The 16,592-nt window shown below is 36.2% G+C and overlaps 1 protein-coding gene and 1 non-coding gene across 5 annotated transcripts in view; both read left to right on the top strand.

The window, feature by feature from the left end:
- The window catches only part of KPNA4 (karyopherin subunit alpha 4), a 64,726-nt gene extending 48,631 nt beyond the window's left edge, over positions 1-16,095 (top strand). For 2 of the 4 annotated variants that reach the window (XM_016940022.4, NM_001280407.1), the window contains 6 exon segments: positions 730-858; positions 2,130-2,234; positions 6,455-6,526; positions 8,001-8,163; positions 11,211-11,305; positions 14,055-14,300. In XM_016940022.4, the coding sequence (XP_016795511.1) occupies positions 730-858; positions 2,130-2,234; positions 6,455-6,526; positions 8,001-8,163; positions 11,211-11,305; positions 14,055-14,153 (663 nt within the window). In that variant the 3' untranslated portion in view covers positions 14,154-14,300. 4 annotated transcript variants of the gene reach the window in all.
- Positions 1,074-1,403, top strand: LOC112208878 (small Cajal body-specific RNA 7). The gene has a single exon (XR_002943427.1). It is a non-coding gene; the product is annotated as a small Cajal body-specific RNA 7 (non-coding RNA).
- Positions 16,096-16,592: the final 497 nt, after the last annotated feature.

Genomic DNA, 16,592 nt, shown 5'->3' with positions numbered 1-16,592 from the left:
AAAAGAATAGGTTTATTGGAGCAGGGTGCAGTGGCTCATGCCTGTAATCCCAGTACTTTGGGAAGCCAAGGCAGGCAGATCACCTAAAGTCAGGGGTTCGAGACCAGCCTGGCCAACGTGGCAAAACCCCATCTCTCCTAAAAAAAAAATTACAGAATTAGCCAGGTATGGTGGCATGCACCTGTAATCCCAGCTGCTCAGGAGGCTGAGCCAGGAGAATCGCTTGAACCTGGGAGGTAGAGGTTGCAGTGAGCCAGGATCGAGCCACTGCACTTCAGCCTGGGTGACAGAGTGAGACTCCATCTCAAAAAAGAATAGGTTTGTTGGAAGAAATAGTGAATGAATGCATTTGTCTTTTATAAGGTACCTAACATGCCTTTTAATAAGGAGTGTTTCAGCTGGGCACAATGGCTCATGCCTATAATCCCAGCACTTTTGGAGGCTGAGGCAGGCAGATCCCTTGAGCCTAGGAGTTCGAGACCAGCCTGGGCAACATGGTGAAACTCTGTCTCTACAAAAAATACAAAAATTAGCCGGACAGGGTCATGCACTGCTATAGTCCCAGCTACTCTGGAGGCTGGGGTGGGAGGATCACTTGAGCCTGAGAGGCAGAGGTTACAGTGAGCTGAGATCGCACCACTGCACTCTACCCTGGGTGACAGAGCAAGACCTTGTCTCAAAAAAAAAAAAAGGATTTCACATAGAATATCATCTCATTGTGCATTTCAGACTGCTGCACTTAGAGCTGTGGGCAACATTGTTACTGGAACTGATGAGCAAACACAAGTAGTTTTGAACTGTGATGCTCTTTCACACTTCCCAGCACTCCTGACACATCCCAAAGAGAAAATTAATAAAGTAAGTACTATTAAATACTACTTAATAGATAGCACTTAAAATGTTAACAGTTTCTATTTGTAAAATTAGAGTCTTAGAAATGTCTGTAATATTGATTCTTAATACAAACTGTCATTTAGACATCAAGAGAAAATAAAAATTTTACTCTCCATAACAAGCATTAATAATTTTTTCATATATAAAACCAGTTATGAAAAGTGCAATTTTGGCTCTCTTGGAAATGATGAAATAGAGATAATTGGGTGTTGAATGTTGTATGACTGGAAATTTTTAATATATATATTATGTAATTCTTATAAGTTTAGTGTTTTATAGGTACTTAATAGAGAGTGTGTATGCATGTGTGTGTGCTTGTGGTGGCTATGGAAAGGGGGCACTGACTGGTGATGCTGATATTGGAGTGCATCTGAGGCTGTTGTAGAAATAACATGGGTTGTTGATTACAACATTGCCAATGATTATAACCCAAGAACAGCTCACCTAACTAGCCTGGCACCCTAAAATCTCTAACAGGTTCATTAAAATGTTCCTGTGATCTGATCCAAAAGAGCCTAGTATACATTAGCTAATACTAATATTTTTTAGAGTAAAACTTATTAGTTATCTATGATTATAATGCTTAAGGCCACCATTATTTTGTCAAAAGTAGCACCAACTGTGATGTAAAGGGTAACATAAAAAGATTAAGATAGGCCAATAAAACAGTCAAATATCTGGTTCCACTTTTCCTTGAGAGAAATTATGCAGTGAATGACTATTACAAATAAGTATACTAAAACAATGCACTATTTTGTTTTTTGTCTCCATTATTGTGGATAATTGATATTTATCTACTTTGGCTAAGATTCTTCATCAGAATAGAATAGAGAATAAAGCACATTATGTGAGGGAAGGGCACTGAATCTTATTTACAGCTGTTTTAGGATTTGTATTTGTATTATACTCATTATTCATATTTGCTCATTCATTATTTCATATTTGCTCATTCAAATTTGTTCAGCCAAGCTTCTTTTGAGCCACACTGTTTGGGAGCATTGTTTTCAATAATTCTTCTGAAGGGTTAGTTCATTGTGATTTGAATTAGGTCCATTAGCTGTTTGTCCAAAGAAAATATGGAAAGGGGTGTAAAGGAATTGAGATTCCTGAGATTTTTATTATGGAGCTCATTTCATAGTAAAATCATTGGGACAGTGTAGTGAATGCTTTTTTACTTAGTTCAGATGCAGATTTTATTTTTTAATGAGAAATATTCAAATGCTCTTGTTCTACAGGAAGCAGTGTGGTTCCTCTCCAACATCACTGCAGGAAATCAGCAGCAGGTACAGGCAGTAATTGATGCCAATCTTGTACCAATGATAATACACCTTTTGGATAAGGTAAGAAAATCATGTTATATGTATCATTTATCTGATGTAAGGGGAAGGGGATTTAAATCTAAGACATTATGTGAATTTATACTTTCTGCTTAATTAGAAGCCATACAGTGGCATAAATATAGTAAAGTAATATTAACATTACGACTTTTGAACCTAGCCATTTTTATATACAAGAAACTTTTTGGGGGGTGGGGGGCAAATCCTAGCCCTTTCTGTGTATCATTCTTTTACCAAAATTGCCATTATCCTAGGCCATACTAAACTTCCATATCGTTACTGTTGATAATAAATGCTTACATAGTATTCTAAGCACTTTACATGCATTACCTCATTGAATGACAGTAAGCCTATAAGATTAGGGATTATTCCCACTTGATAGATGAAGAAACCCTGGTATAGACAAATAAATTGTCCAAAATCAAATAGCAAATAAGTATGCTATTGTATGCCATATCATCTCTCATGCTCATATTAGCATTTGGGAGAAACAGTTTATCGCAATTACAGCATGAGGCTGGGTGCAGTGGCTCACACCTATAATCCCAGCAGTCTGGGAGGCCAAAGCAGGAGGATCACTTGAGCCCAGGAGTTCAAGACCAGCCTGGGCAACCTAGGGGGACTCCATCTCTACAAAAACTTTTTTAAAAAAAGAAATTAGTTTGGTGTGGTAGCATGCGCCTGTGGTTCTAGCTACTTGGGAAGCTACGGTGGGAGGATCATTTGAATCCAGGAGGTTGAGGCTGTGGTGAGCCATGGTCATGCCATTGCATTCCAGCCTGAGTGACAGAGCAAGACCCTGTCTCAAAAAAGAAAAAAAAAAAAAAAAAAACCACAAAGTAGAAGAAACAATCACAGCATGAGGGTTCTGAACACTGATCTGTAATTAAAGAGAAGATAAATCTGTTTCTCTGTGTTTCCTGTAAATCGAGTTCAGTTTTTTAGGCAAGAATATGTCATGCACAACTCTATTTCCTAATGATTCACATGAGGAGACACAGTCTGTCTTACATGTAGTGATATTAAGATTGTTGAGTGATCTGAGGTGTTACAGCCTATTCCAGCTGATGGTTATAAAGTTATCCATTAATCTTTCACCTATGGTTTTTAGGTAGCCATTGATGATCCTTGTTAGGATCCCTTGTTTTACTAGGAGTTGCAAAATGGTGACTTTCTAATTCCGTCATTCTTTGTGTATTGGCCATGATTCTTTAGTAAAGAACTTGTCTTGTTTTTTGTTTTGTTGTTTTTTTTTAGACGGTCTCGCTGTCACCCAGGCTAGAGTGCAGTGACACGATATCAGCTCACTGCAATCTCTACCTCCCGGGTTTAGGCGATTCTTGCGCCTCAGCCTCCCAAGTAGCTGGGACTATAGGCACACGCCACTACACCCAGCTAATTTTTGTATTTTTAGTAGAGATGCGGTTTCACCATGTTGGCCAGGCTGGTCTCCAACTCCCGACCTCAGGTGATTAGGTGTGAGCCATCCATGCCCGGCCAAGAGCATTTCTTTATCAGCTATTGTTTATTAATACTTTGAAATACAGTTCATTTAGGATAGGCAAGATAAATGTTTGATTCTTTGTCCTTATCAGTCATTTTTTAGAATGACTCGTTCCCTAATAACCTTGAAAGACCAGAGTAGATTTTTTTTTAGTGTCATTTGGAAATTATGAATTTTTAAAATATATTTTGCAAGTTTTAATCCATTTTAGTTGTTACTCTTTTTGATACTCTGTTTGTTCCTGACCAACAGGAACCTCTTAGAATTGGTGACCTGTATCTTTTATGTTATCACTAGTTTTTGAGAGCTACACCTTTTGGATATGACATGATTCCCAGGCCTATCTTACATGTTTTCTGATCTAGAACTGGAATTAACTATTTTTCTATGGTATCTTGATTTTGTTTTGTAGAGAATGGTGTTTAAGGATCATATTTCAGCTATAAAGGTGATCATTGTTATAATGTTGTCATTTTTTCTAGACCTGAATCAACAAAATAAATGATAGGCATTGTAGAAAGTGAAAGATGATGAGTTCAGGAACATGAGAGTTCATAAAAAATGAATCATGAATGAAAGGGAGCTATTAAATATTATTGGATATTTAAGATAACAGGGTTTTTAATTTTTATTCCTCTGATTTTATATTTACATCTCTTTTATGCTGAAAATCTTCCTAAAAACATTAGCATAATTACTTATTTTTCTTACATTTTGGTATGTATAGATCTGTGGATACATGTCAATATACATTATTTTTAAGTACATCATTGATGACATATATCCTAAAGACCATAAAAAACTCCTAATTTTCAGCATGAGACAAAAGAGATGCAAATATATTTATATATATATATATATATATAAAAATAACAAAGCCGTATTGCCCCTGACAACATGACTACTGAATGTACTTTTAAGATTTCTTTGACATTTGTTTGCCCTTAGAATATATTTCATCAGTAATGTACTTAAAAAAATGTCAGTCCCATAGCACTATATAGAGAGCTTCTTTATTCCTTTTTTTTCTTATTCCTTGTTTTTCTTATTCCTTTCATAGCTACATAGTACTGCATTGTACGGATGCACTATAATGTATGAAGTCAATCTATTAATGATGATATTTGAGATGTCTCCAGTGTTTGTTGTTAAATAGTACTTTAAAGAATAGTGGCCGGGCGCAGTGGCTCATGCCTGTAATCCCAGCACTTTGGGAGGCTGAGGCGGGCAGATCACGAGGTCAGGAGATCGAGACCATCCTGGCTAACACAGCAAAACCCCGTCTCTACTAAAAATACAAAAAATTAGCCAGGCATGGTGGTGGGCGCCTGTAGTCCCAGCTACTCGAGAGGCCGAGGCAGGAGAATGGTATGAACCCAGGAGGCAGAGCTTGCAGTGAGCCAAGATTGCGCCACTGCACTCCAGCCTGGGTGACAGAGCGAGACTCCATCTCAAAAAATAAATAAATAATAAAAGAATAGCTTGTGGCTGGGCACAGTGGCTCACACGTGTAATCCCAGCACTTGGGAGGCTGAGGCAGGCAGATCACTTGAGGTCAGGAGTTCAAGACCAGCCTGGCCAACATGGGGAAACCGTGTCTCTACCAAAAAAAATACAAAAACTAGCCAGGCGTGGTGGTGCATTCCTGTAGTCCCAGCTACTCAGGAGGCTGAGGTGGGAGAATCACTTGAACCCAGGAGGTGGAGGTTGCAGTGAGCCGAGATTGCACCACTGCACTCCAGCCTAGGCAACAGCGAGGTCCTCTCAAAAAAAAAAAAAAAAAAAAAAGAATAGCTTGTAAGTTTTTTTTTTTTTGATGTTTTTGCCTGATTATATTTGGGATTACTAGATCTACAGATAAACATATATGTAAATTTTGCTATTATAAGGCTAATTCCCCTATAAGAATTATGCCATTTTATACTACCAGCCTCACACACAAATATTTAGATTTTCTTATTCTGATAAATATGAAAGGAGATATGGATATTTTAATTTGCATTTCTTTTATTTATATGGTTTTTTAATACATCATAAGCATTTTTTCAGGTTGCCACTTGTCAATATTTAATAGTTGCTTATTCAGTAGATTTACCATAATTAGACAATTATGCTTATTGAGAATTTTAGTTGTTTTTACTTTTTGGCTATTATGGTGCTGTGATAACCATATATAGAAAGATATTATTACTCTACTTTATATTATTTTCTTGGTAAATTCTCAAAAATGAGATTATGAAGTTTATGTATATGAATTTTTTAATGACTTTTAAATATTTCTTCGCTTCGTATTTGAAAAGGCAATGTATAACATCCTTATCATAGTTTCATTAATGGTGGGTATCATTTTTGTGTGTAAAAGCTTTGTGTGTAAAAGAATATGTTTGTTTACGTGACTCTTTGTAGTGAAATTGTAGATTTTTAAATTTTTTCTTTACTATTTTTATTTCATTTTATCATCAACTTCATTTAATCTGATAATATTAGATAATAATATCAACTCAGTTTGTTTCCAGGAGAGTTCACAGAAAGGTGTCTCCATGTATTTGGGGTAGATTGGGAATAGTCAAAGACCTGTCTTAATAAGAAAAAATGATATATACAGAAAGACTAAAAGGAGACCTTGGGAAATAAGCAGTTGAAAAATCATCACAGCAAACATTTTTTCCAGTTTACTCTGTGTGGCAATTTTTATAGCCTTTGTTTTGCCTTTTTACAGGGGGATTTTGGCACTCAAAAAGAAGCTGCTTGGGCCATAAGTAACTTAACAATTAGTGGAAGGAAAGATCAAGTAAGTTGAGCTTTTTAAAATTTATTTCTCAAAACTGGTAAAATAAAAGTACAGGTAATATTGATTTAGGTTTGAGTAAGTTATAATTTAAAATAATAGCAACACCCTGGGAGGCCAAGGCTGGAGGATCACCCGAGGCCAGGGTTTTGTGACTGGCCTGGGCAACACAGTGAGACTACATCTCTATTAAAAAAATAAAATAAGAGCAAGATAACAGGTACTAACTTTTATATAACAGGTATATAACTTTCTTTGTCACATAGAAGTATCACCTTGACTTCCTTTCGTCATACTTCATAGAAGTGTTCTTTTTCCCAATTTATTGGCCTACAAGAATTTTTTAATCCATGGTAAAATTGAGGCCCCTATAGTCAGGAGTTTTTTGTTTTGTTTTTTTTTAACAGTATTAGGAATGAACAGACTTCTTAAGTTAATATGGAAGAAACTGCATCACACATTCTCCTAACAAATGAACAACAACAACAAAAAGTAAAAAGACAGCAACAATAACAAATTCATCAGCAGCAAACCAAACAAGGAATTAAAAGCTCAACCAGATGGCTAGGACTTAGGAACTAGGGTGAGGAATGTAAGATGCCTAGGAAAGAGGCACCCACTCTCAGGTCTTGCGGGTGACAAAGCTTAACATTGTGCCAACTGGCAAAGGAAAAACAGTTTTAAAGAGGTTAGATCTGTTTCACAGAGTAGGTAAAAAGAACAAATTTAGAGCTGAATAGCAATAAATTGATAACTGTAACAAAAAAGCTGCAGACTGGTGGTTTTCAGTGAATTCACATAAATACAGAGCAGAACAGGAATATTAATATAATGCATGGAAATTATAACTAATGAAATACTGAAATCATTGGAAAATATTGTGAAATCAATAGAATAGTGAATTGAGAGGTAGCCAGGCACATGTGAGCCACTGGATGCTGTCACATTGAGCCATTGTAGTTTTTTGAAACTAGTATCCAGGCGGGATGCAGTGGCTCATGCATGTAATCCTAGCATTTTGTGAGGCCAAGGCAGGAGGATCTCTTGGGTTCAGGAGTTCAAGACCAGCCTGGGCAACATAGTGAGACCCCATCTCTCTATATTTAATTAATTAATTAATTAAATTAAAAATTGTATACAGCCTCCATTAACAGCCTCCTTAACTGATTTCATAATTTCTTACTCTTAAAGGGAAAAATCTTTGAAGGAAGTATTTCTTATGGCAAAGAAATGTTTAATATGAAGTTGAGTGATTCCTTTATTTTAACTTTACGTTGTTTTTTTCTAAGTTCGGGAAAAAGGAAACTAAATTTAAAAGAAAAGGAGGTTAGATTAATAATGTAGGCACACTTAACATGAGAGAGATGAGGTCATGTTTCTATACTCGAAATTTCAAAATCAGAATTATTCCAGTGGGATAACATGGCACACAAAGTTTACCTATATTGCATTATTTTATGTTGTTTTTATTCTTCAGGTGGCTTACCTTATACAACAAAATGTTATCCCACCTTTTTGCAACTTGCTGACTGTAAAAGATGCACAAGTTGTGCAAGTAGTACTCGATGGACTAAGTAATATATTAAAAATGGCTGAAGATGAGGCAGAAACCATAGGCAATCTTATAGAAGAATGTGGAGGTAAGTTTATTATAAGCTCTTATTCCACATCTTAATGTTCTCTTTGTAACTACCTTTATTTGCTGACTAATATAGCACATCTATATTTTTCTGTCTTAGATATTCAAGTAACAGAATAAAGTAAATATTGTATTCTATATGTGCAGTCCTGCTCAGCCTCTTGCATATGCTTAGGTAACTGAATTGCTGCCATATATTGAACAGGCACCGTGATAAGTTACTGGGAAGACAGTGGTAAACAAGACACAGTCCTTGCCCTCAAGGCATGTAGTCTAGTCTTGATAAATATGAACTGATTTAATGTGCTAATAACCCTAATAGAAACGTACAACAAAATGGGATGCCTAATCCATTCTGGAAGAAGCAGGAAGTGCACCTGAGCTGGATTTTGAGAGATGAATAAGGATTAATAAAGTAAAAAGGGATGAAAGGTGTTCCAGGCAGAGATAACACCATGAGCAAAGTCTGAGGTCAGAAATAGCATTCAGCAAATTATAAGTAGTTCAGTGTTGCTGAATCACACAGTATGGGGTAGAAACTACGAAGAGACAAAGCTGGAGAAGTAACCAGCCTCCTATGAAGGCTTTTTTTTTTTTTTTTTTTTGAGACAGTGTCTTGCTCTGTTGCCCAGGCTGGAGTGCAATGGCACAATCTCGGCTCACTGCAACCTCTGTCTCCCAGGTTCAAGCGATTCTTCTGCCTCAGCCTCCTGAGTAGCTGGGATTACAGGTGCCTGCCACCATGCCCAGCAAATTTTTTGTATATTTAGTAGAGACGGGGTTTCATCATGTTGGTCAGGCTGCTGTTGAACTCCTGACCTCAGGTGATCCGCTCCCCTTGGCCTCCCAGAGTGTTGAGATTACAGGTGTGAGCAACTGCGCCCGACCTCCTGTGAATCTTAACAAGCTTTATGGCACAGCAGATGTTTTATTCTTTAGGGCAATAGTTTCCAAACATGGCCATGTACCAGAGCCTCCTGGAATGTAAACAATACATATTAGCTTTCAAGTCTTAGAGTTAATATATAGACAGAACATGAAAATTTCAAATGTGGCTGTGTAACACAGTGTGTTATCAATCTGGATAAGCATAAATATAAAGGTATTTCTGACAGAAGTTGAAAAGTGAATGAAAAGAGAGGTAACTGCAAAAGTAGGAGAACCCATAACTTCAACTAGATGGGAATGGTGAGCGGCTTCAAAATTAATGTAGTAAGAAATAGATATATTTAAAGTTACTAAAGTGACTCATAGAGCAACAACAATAGAAAAATCTATAACTGTCGAGTTAGGAACAAGAGATGGGGAATAGTGTTACAGAACTAATTAGGGATTAAGTAACAAAAAATAACAATAGGCATACTTAATTATTTTTACTACTTGATTTTTTTAACTTGTAAACATTTTAATTACTAAAATATCTTTATACATTCAAGTAAAAATGTAAGTTCTTGAACATTGCCTACCTCACTGGAGGTAAGACCCAGGAATCCCCAGTGGATTGTGCCATAGGAGTGGCAGGCCATTGGTGATTCATCTAGGGGATGGGGTGCATTCAGGTGGAACATGGATATCTGGGGAATGAAGCCTTTGGAGAAAGGAGGCAGGAAGAGACCAGTTAAGAAAGTATTTATGGCCGGGCACAGTGGCTCACACCTGTAATCCCAGCACTTTGGGAGGCCTGAGGCGGGCAGATCACCTGAGGCCAGAAGTTCAAGACCAGGCTGGTCAGCATGATGAAACCCCATCTCTACTAAAAATATAAAAAATTAGCCGGGTGTGGTAGCGCACACCTGTAATCCTAGCTGCTTGGGAGGCTGAGGCACGAGAATCATTTGAACCCAGGAGGCAGAGGCTGCAGTGAGCCAAGATCACGCCACTGCACTCCAGCCTGGGCAACAGAGTGAGACTCTGTCTCAAAAAAAAAAAAAAAAAAGTATATAGTGGCCAAGCCACAATAAATGAAGGCAGTAATAATAGAGACAAAGGGGAGATGAGGAGATTTAAAGTCCAGTGGATGGACTTTCAAGTTTTTGAGGTTTGATTGTGGGATATTGAGGGAAAGGGGAACTTGGGCTTTCTCTTAGATTTCAAGCTATTGTTGATTATCACCAAATAAGAATACAACTGTAGGACGAACCATTTAAATGAGGAAGGCAAATAACAAATTGTGTTTTGGACAGTTTGAGTTTTAGGTAGCTATGAAATTTCCTGGTAGAATTACACAAGCGTTTTAATTTTATGCATGTGAAGCTCAGAAAAGAAATGAAGCTATAGATTTGCAAGTCCTCAGCCTATGTGTAGTAGCCAGATTTTTTAATGGGAAGATCACCAGAATGAGTGTGTAGGTGAGAAGTGAGCCTAAGATAACTTTCTCCATTTAAGAAATGGATAGAGGAAGAACACTCATGAAGGGGCAATTTCACTTTTTTCAAAGACTTTAAAATTATTTTTCCTCTAAAGTAAAACAGGATCCAATTTGCGTATCAACAAGTTAAGTATATACTTTTTAATGTTTCTGCCTATAATTTAAACTCATTAATGTTTACAGGGAAAATTCTCTTTTCCCCTGAAATACTGTGTTAGATCTTCATCATTTTCCAGTAAACTTAACAGGTATCTTAAGCATCATATTTATTAATCACCAGTATTTTAAATTTATTTTCATATGTGCTCACTAGAAAAACTTGGCAGGTGCTGGAAAGTAGGAAGATTCTGCTTTTTACTTAAATGGAATTTTACATGTTATTGCTGGTTATAAACATTGGTTATGTATTCTGATGAATAGGCTGATGTCTCATTACTTATTTATACACTTATTTGTACATTTACAAGCAGTTAGACACTCAGGTTGTTAATTTTAAGATAAATATGCTGTATCTTCGTGCATAAAATTTTTTTATATTTAAGATTCACCTTTAAATTCCCAAAAATTATAATTCAAAAAATTTGCAATTCAGAAATTGGATTATGTGTTCCAAAGATTATTCTAACTTGTCACTGCTCTTTAAATATTACTATTGTTTCACATTGCAAAATTTCTTGCAGGGCTGGAGAAAATTGAACAACTTCAAAATCATGAAAATGAAGACATCTACAAATTGGCCTATGAGATCATTGATCAGTTCTTCTCTTCAGATGATGTATTTAATAATTTTGTAGTTTTCTTAATTTTATATATAAACATAGATCTGGATAAAGTAATATATATAATAAGCTGGGGGACATACATGTGTATTTGTTTGGAATGGAATTAAAATAGATGTATGACAGTAATGTCACCTGCTTTGAAAACATAAATATTTCAATATTTTAAGATCCCTTCAGGGCATATTAGCTCTAATGGCAAGAAATAAGGACTTTTTTGACCAAACGAGATGAGTCAGACTTTATTTTCACTTGGTGTCTTTATAGTTCTCATTTTTTAAAATTGTTAATAGCATACCATATTTATAAACAAAACAGTGATACTAGTATATCCTGTAATAAGTTCTTTATGACAGTAGTTAATCCACACTTGAATGGGTTGTCACTGTTTTTATTTCATGACCAAAAACAAATACGAAAATAAATAAGATGGAAATAAAAAGGTAAGGCACTATATAATGTAAGGTATAGTATACAAAAATATCTTCAGATTGTTAGTAATAGTAGTGGAAATTAAAGTATTAACTTATTTTTAGTATTTCCTCTTTGGAAAAGTAAATCTAAAATTAAACCAATTGCTCCTTAGAAAATTTTATAGTGGTTCAGTGCAGCCACCAAAGGATTTCTTTAATGATTTCTCAGCTTTTCAAAGAATAAGTCTTTTACTGCATGCCTTTCCATATTATCAAAAAGAATAGAATGTTATTAAACATTTTGTTAAGTATGTATAGTTTGAACATTAACTTGACAAGGACAATATTAGAAAAGAAAATTATGGACTATTTACTTACAGTTGTTTAAGCTTAGTCCTATTTAGAATATAATGCCAGTTAAATAAACCAGAAATAAAATTAAGAAAAGTTTTTTTTTTCTTTCTTTTTTTAAAGACGGGGCCCAGGCTGGAGTGCATTGGCGCAGTCACAGCTCACTGCAACCTCCCCCTCCCTGGCTCAGGTGATCCTCCCACCTCAGCCTCCCAAATAGCTGGGATTACAAGTGCATGCCACTATGCCCGGATAACTTTTTAAGTCTTTTGTAGAGACAAGGTCTCCCTATGTTGCCCTGGCTGAGCTTGAACTCCTGGACTCAAACAATTCTCCCATCTTGGCCTCCCAAAGTGCTGAGATTACAGGCATGAGCCACCACGCCCAGCCTGGCATATTCTTTTAAGAGTAACTTTGATCGTGTCTTGAAGTTGGATTTTTGAAAATCATAATTTGCAATTTGGTGACTAATTGTAATAGCCTTATAATTTCTAATACCTCAACATGTAGTTTTCATTCTTGACTTAGATTGTGAAAAGAATAATTCAGATTATATACATAGTTATAGGAAGTACACTACAGGTTTGTAATATTGTGGAATTTCCAAAAGGAGCCTTTAGATGCAAAGCATATAGAATAATGTATATAATAATAATAATAACCATTATTAGCAGAACTATTATAGGTGGAGTATCCCTTATCTGAAATGCATGGGACCAGAACAGTTTTGGATTTTGGATTTTTTTGAATTTTAGAATATTTGAATTATTTCTACCACTTGAGCATCTGAAATTCAAAATGTTCCAATGAGCATTTCCTTTGAGCATCATATTGGTGCCCAGAAAGTTTCAGATTTTGGAATATTTTTTGTTTTGGACTTTCAGATTAGGGATACTCAATCTGTATTTTACTATTTTAAGCCCAAATACCATTTGTCTCTAATTGCTATTGAAAGATATACCAAAGATTCACTTTCCAAAAGTGGTGGCATTAGATTTTTTTTTAATGTGATTGTCTTTATGTACTTGCCCGGGGTTTTTTTGTTTTGTGATTTGTTTTGTTTTGTTTTGTTTGAGACAGAGTTTTGCTCTGTCACCCAGGCTGGAGTACAGTGGCACAATCTTGGCTCACTGCAACCTCTGCCTCCCAGGTTCAAGGAATTCTCCACCCTCAACCTCCCAAGTAGCTGGGATTATAGGCGCATGCCACCATGCCCAGCTAATTTTTGTATTTTTAGTAGAGATGGGGTTTCGCCACGTTGGCCAGGCTGGTCTTGAACTCCTGACTTCAGGTCATCCACCCGTCTCAGCCTCCCAAAGTACTGGGATTACAGGCATGAGCCACCGCGCCTAGCTGTACTTGCCCAGGTTTAAGGGAAATTGTAATGAGACCAAATTTTGCATCCTCTCTTTGAGACTTAGGGCCATCATTACTGTTCCTTCATTCTTTTGGAAAATGCCCGTCTTACATATTCTCTTTTTTCTCATTTTGGCATCCCTTAAGAAAAAGTCTTGGGTGGGCACTGTGGCTCACACCTGTAATCTCAATACTTTGGGAGGTCAAGACAGGCAGATTGCTTGAGCTTAGGAGTTTGAGACCAGCCTGGGCAGTATGGAGAAACTCCGTCTCTACAAAAAATACAAAAATTAGCCAGGCGTGATGGTGCACACCTGTAGTCCCAGCTACTCGGGAGGCTGAGTTGGGAGGATCACTTGAGCCCAAGAGGTTGAGGCTGCAATGAGCTATGTTTGTGCTACTCATCTCCAGCCTGGGTGACAGAGTGAGACTCCCTCTCAAAAAAGAAAGAAAGAAAAAAAAAACCTTTTATAAACTGTTTCAATTTTCTAAAGGATGGTAAGACAGTGTTGGCATTCATCATCTCTCCAGACCTTTTTTTAAGGGTAATGGGATTAGTACTATAATACTGTTTATATATATTTTAAAACTAATTATCACATTCTTTTTCTTTTTTTTCACCTAGATTGATGAAGACCCTAGCCTTGTTCCAGAGGCAATTCAAGGCGGAACATTTGGTTTCAATTCATCTGCCAATGTACCAACAGAAGGGTTCCAGTTTTAGAAAGATGTTGTGGAAGTTAGGTACAATGCAGCACTGAGATATATATATATATATATGTATATATATATATATACATATATATAAAAGGGTTTGATCCATCAAGCTTGGCTCATGGGATCTGCTGCTGCATTAAATCGGGAAAGAAAATGTGAAGATTTCATTTGGAATCACAGAAAATGCCCAAATGAGGTCAAGATGGCGAGTGGGTGCGAGTGAGAATGAGTGGCAAAATGTAATGAAAACTTTACATGAATGCTTATTTAGGTTGTTCAAAGTAAAAAGGGCTACAGGTCACAGATCGTCAGTGCCTGAGAAAGAACATTGACTTACTCTATATCAATTGAGGGGAAAGTGCAGTACTGTCATCTTCAAGCCTTGTAAGCATAAAAGAGAATAGGCTGCCCATATAAGTCAAAGGAAAATGAGCCCAGGCCTTGCTATGAAGCAGTGTGTGAATGGACAATGTTGAATGAATGTCTGGCTCAGTGATGGAGAGCCAGGTTCATCTTTGAAATCTAGGGCTCTTCACTCATGAAGCAGACTCCTAGTCCTGGAGTGACTGTGTACGAGAGCGTGGTTGTGGTGCTGTATGTGAACGCATGCAAGCTTGATTCACCTTCAGGGGGCTGATAACAAACCTAGTAAATCATCAAAATGAGATCATAAGTGTTAATGTACACTGGACATGAAAACAAAGACTGGTTTAGCAGCAGACATTGGTTTACTCTGCAGCCTGTGTTTTCTATTTCCCCCTTTCCGACCTCCTTCCCCCCACCCCACTCCTTTTTTTTTTCTTTTTTTCTTTTCTTTTCTTTCTTTTTTTTTTTTTAGTTTTTATTTACTTTACCTAGTATGCCTTTTTTTAGTTGCTTCTCGAGTCAGAAAACTTTTCAGGAAGGTTTCCCTGTGCATTTGCACCAGATGAATGTTTGATGCTATGAAAAGCTTTCCATATCATCAAAACTAATTTGTGTAGACTTTTGCATGAAAAAAATCATAAATTTCCCTCAAAATAGACTGTGTTGCAGTACACAAGTTGCCATAATAGTATAAAACAGTAAAATGTGCTTAAAAGGCCATCCTTTTCATTTTCAGAGATAACATAAAGATCTTTGCATGAGGTAAATCTACAGCATAGTTCATTTTTAGATTTTGTTGAGTCCTGTAAAGAAGAAGAAGAAAAAAGTTTCAGTTGTGGTAGAATACCGTGCTGTGTTTAAATGTTACTTGTTTTCAAACTTTGTTTTCTATGAAAATGATATGGAAACTTCTAAAATGGAATTTGGTGCATATGTACTGCTGAATAAAGACCGATGAAGAGGTTTGAGTAGATGTACAAATCAAGTAATGGTTTGAACACCTTTAATAATATGCCTAATCTGTTCAATTGTTTTAGAATCTTTTTATCTTAGATGTAGGCAGCCATGAACAATCTATTTTGAGCCACTTTAGGGAGAAAACTTTGTATTTTTAAAACTTGCATAAAAGTTATGCAAGTGGTTTTTATAAATTGGAATAATACCTCAGTTTTGAGGTTATGCACACTAAATTAAATGTGACATAAATTAATTTGTACAAAAAGAACTCTTTATAAGGTGGCTCATTGTAGGAAATCCTGTGCCTTCCCCTTTGAGCACAAGTGTTGCATGAACAACAGTTTGCTATAAGAAACATACCAGATTAGCCACCATTAGCATCTATATCTACTTTGTGTTTAAAAATCAACTGGTAATTCTGAAACACTGTAGAATGGATAAAAATTATTTTGTGATCATAACTCTTTGTTGAACTAGAGTATTTTTGCAGCATTCCTTGTCATCAGAAACATGGTTAAAGTTTAAAACTAGAAGCAGCAGAAAACTAGCTTGTAAAATTTATCCAAGTAGAGTGCAGGCTAGGCTGTCTTGGGGAAATAAACATTAAAACTTAAAGCAATGTTTTACATGGGGTGTGTGTGTGTGGTGTGTGGATTTTTTTTTTTTTTATATAAAGTTAGAGTATAATTCAATGGCTTACATTAGCTTCCTGTCTTTTTACCTAGAACCAGCATAATAAGAAATTTCTTCGGTTCTGTCATTTCAGTATGGACATGTTAATATTTTAGCCCACTGAGTTTGTCCAGTTGACACCATCAGTGCTTCAGTTTTCTCCCTATCCAAAGCAAGGTTTTAACTTTCCTTCATTCTCCAGTAAAACAGACCGAGACAACTTGAACTATATTTTGAGTATTGCTATATCTTCAACATACAGCTCCAAATGATGGATTGTATACAAAGCATAGTACAGAAGGTTTCAGTAATTGGAAGGTGAACACAGCAATACTTTACATAATTTGTGTTTTTTAGTGAAAAATATTGGATTCAAAGTAAGCCAATGAGCTTGTATACAAATTTTATATACAAATTATTGTATAGAATAGTGATATGGAAAATAGGTAAG

The sequence above is a fragment of the Pan troglodytes genome, chromosome 2 (genome assembly GCF_028858775.2).
Source record: "Pan troglodytes isolate AG18354 chromosome 2, NHGRI_mPanTro3-v2.0_pri, whole genome shotgun sequence".
NCBI classification, from domain to species: Eukaryota; Metazoa; Chordata; class Mammalia; order Primates; family Hominidae; genus Pan; species Pan troglodytes.
The sequence above is the reverse complement of the archived record's forward strand: the minus strand, read 5'-3'. Positions and strand labels throughout refer to the sequence as shown.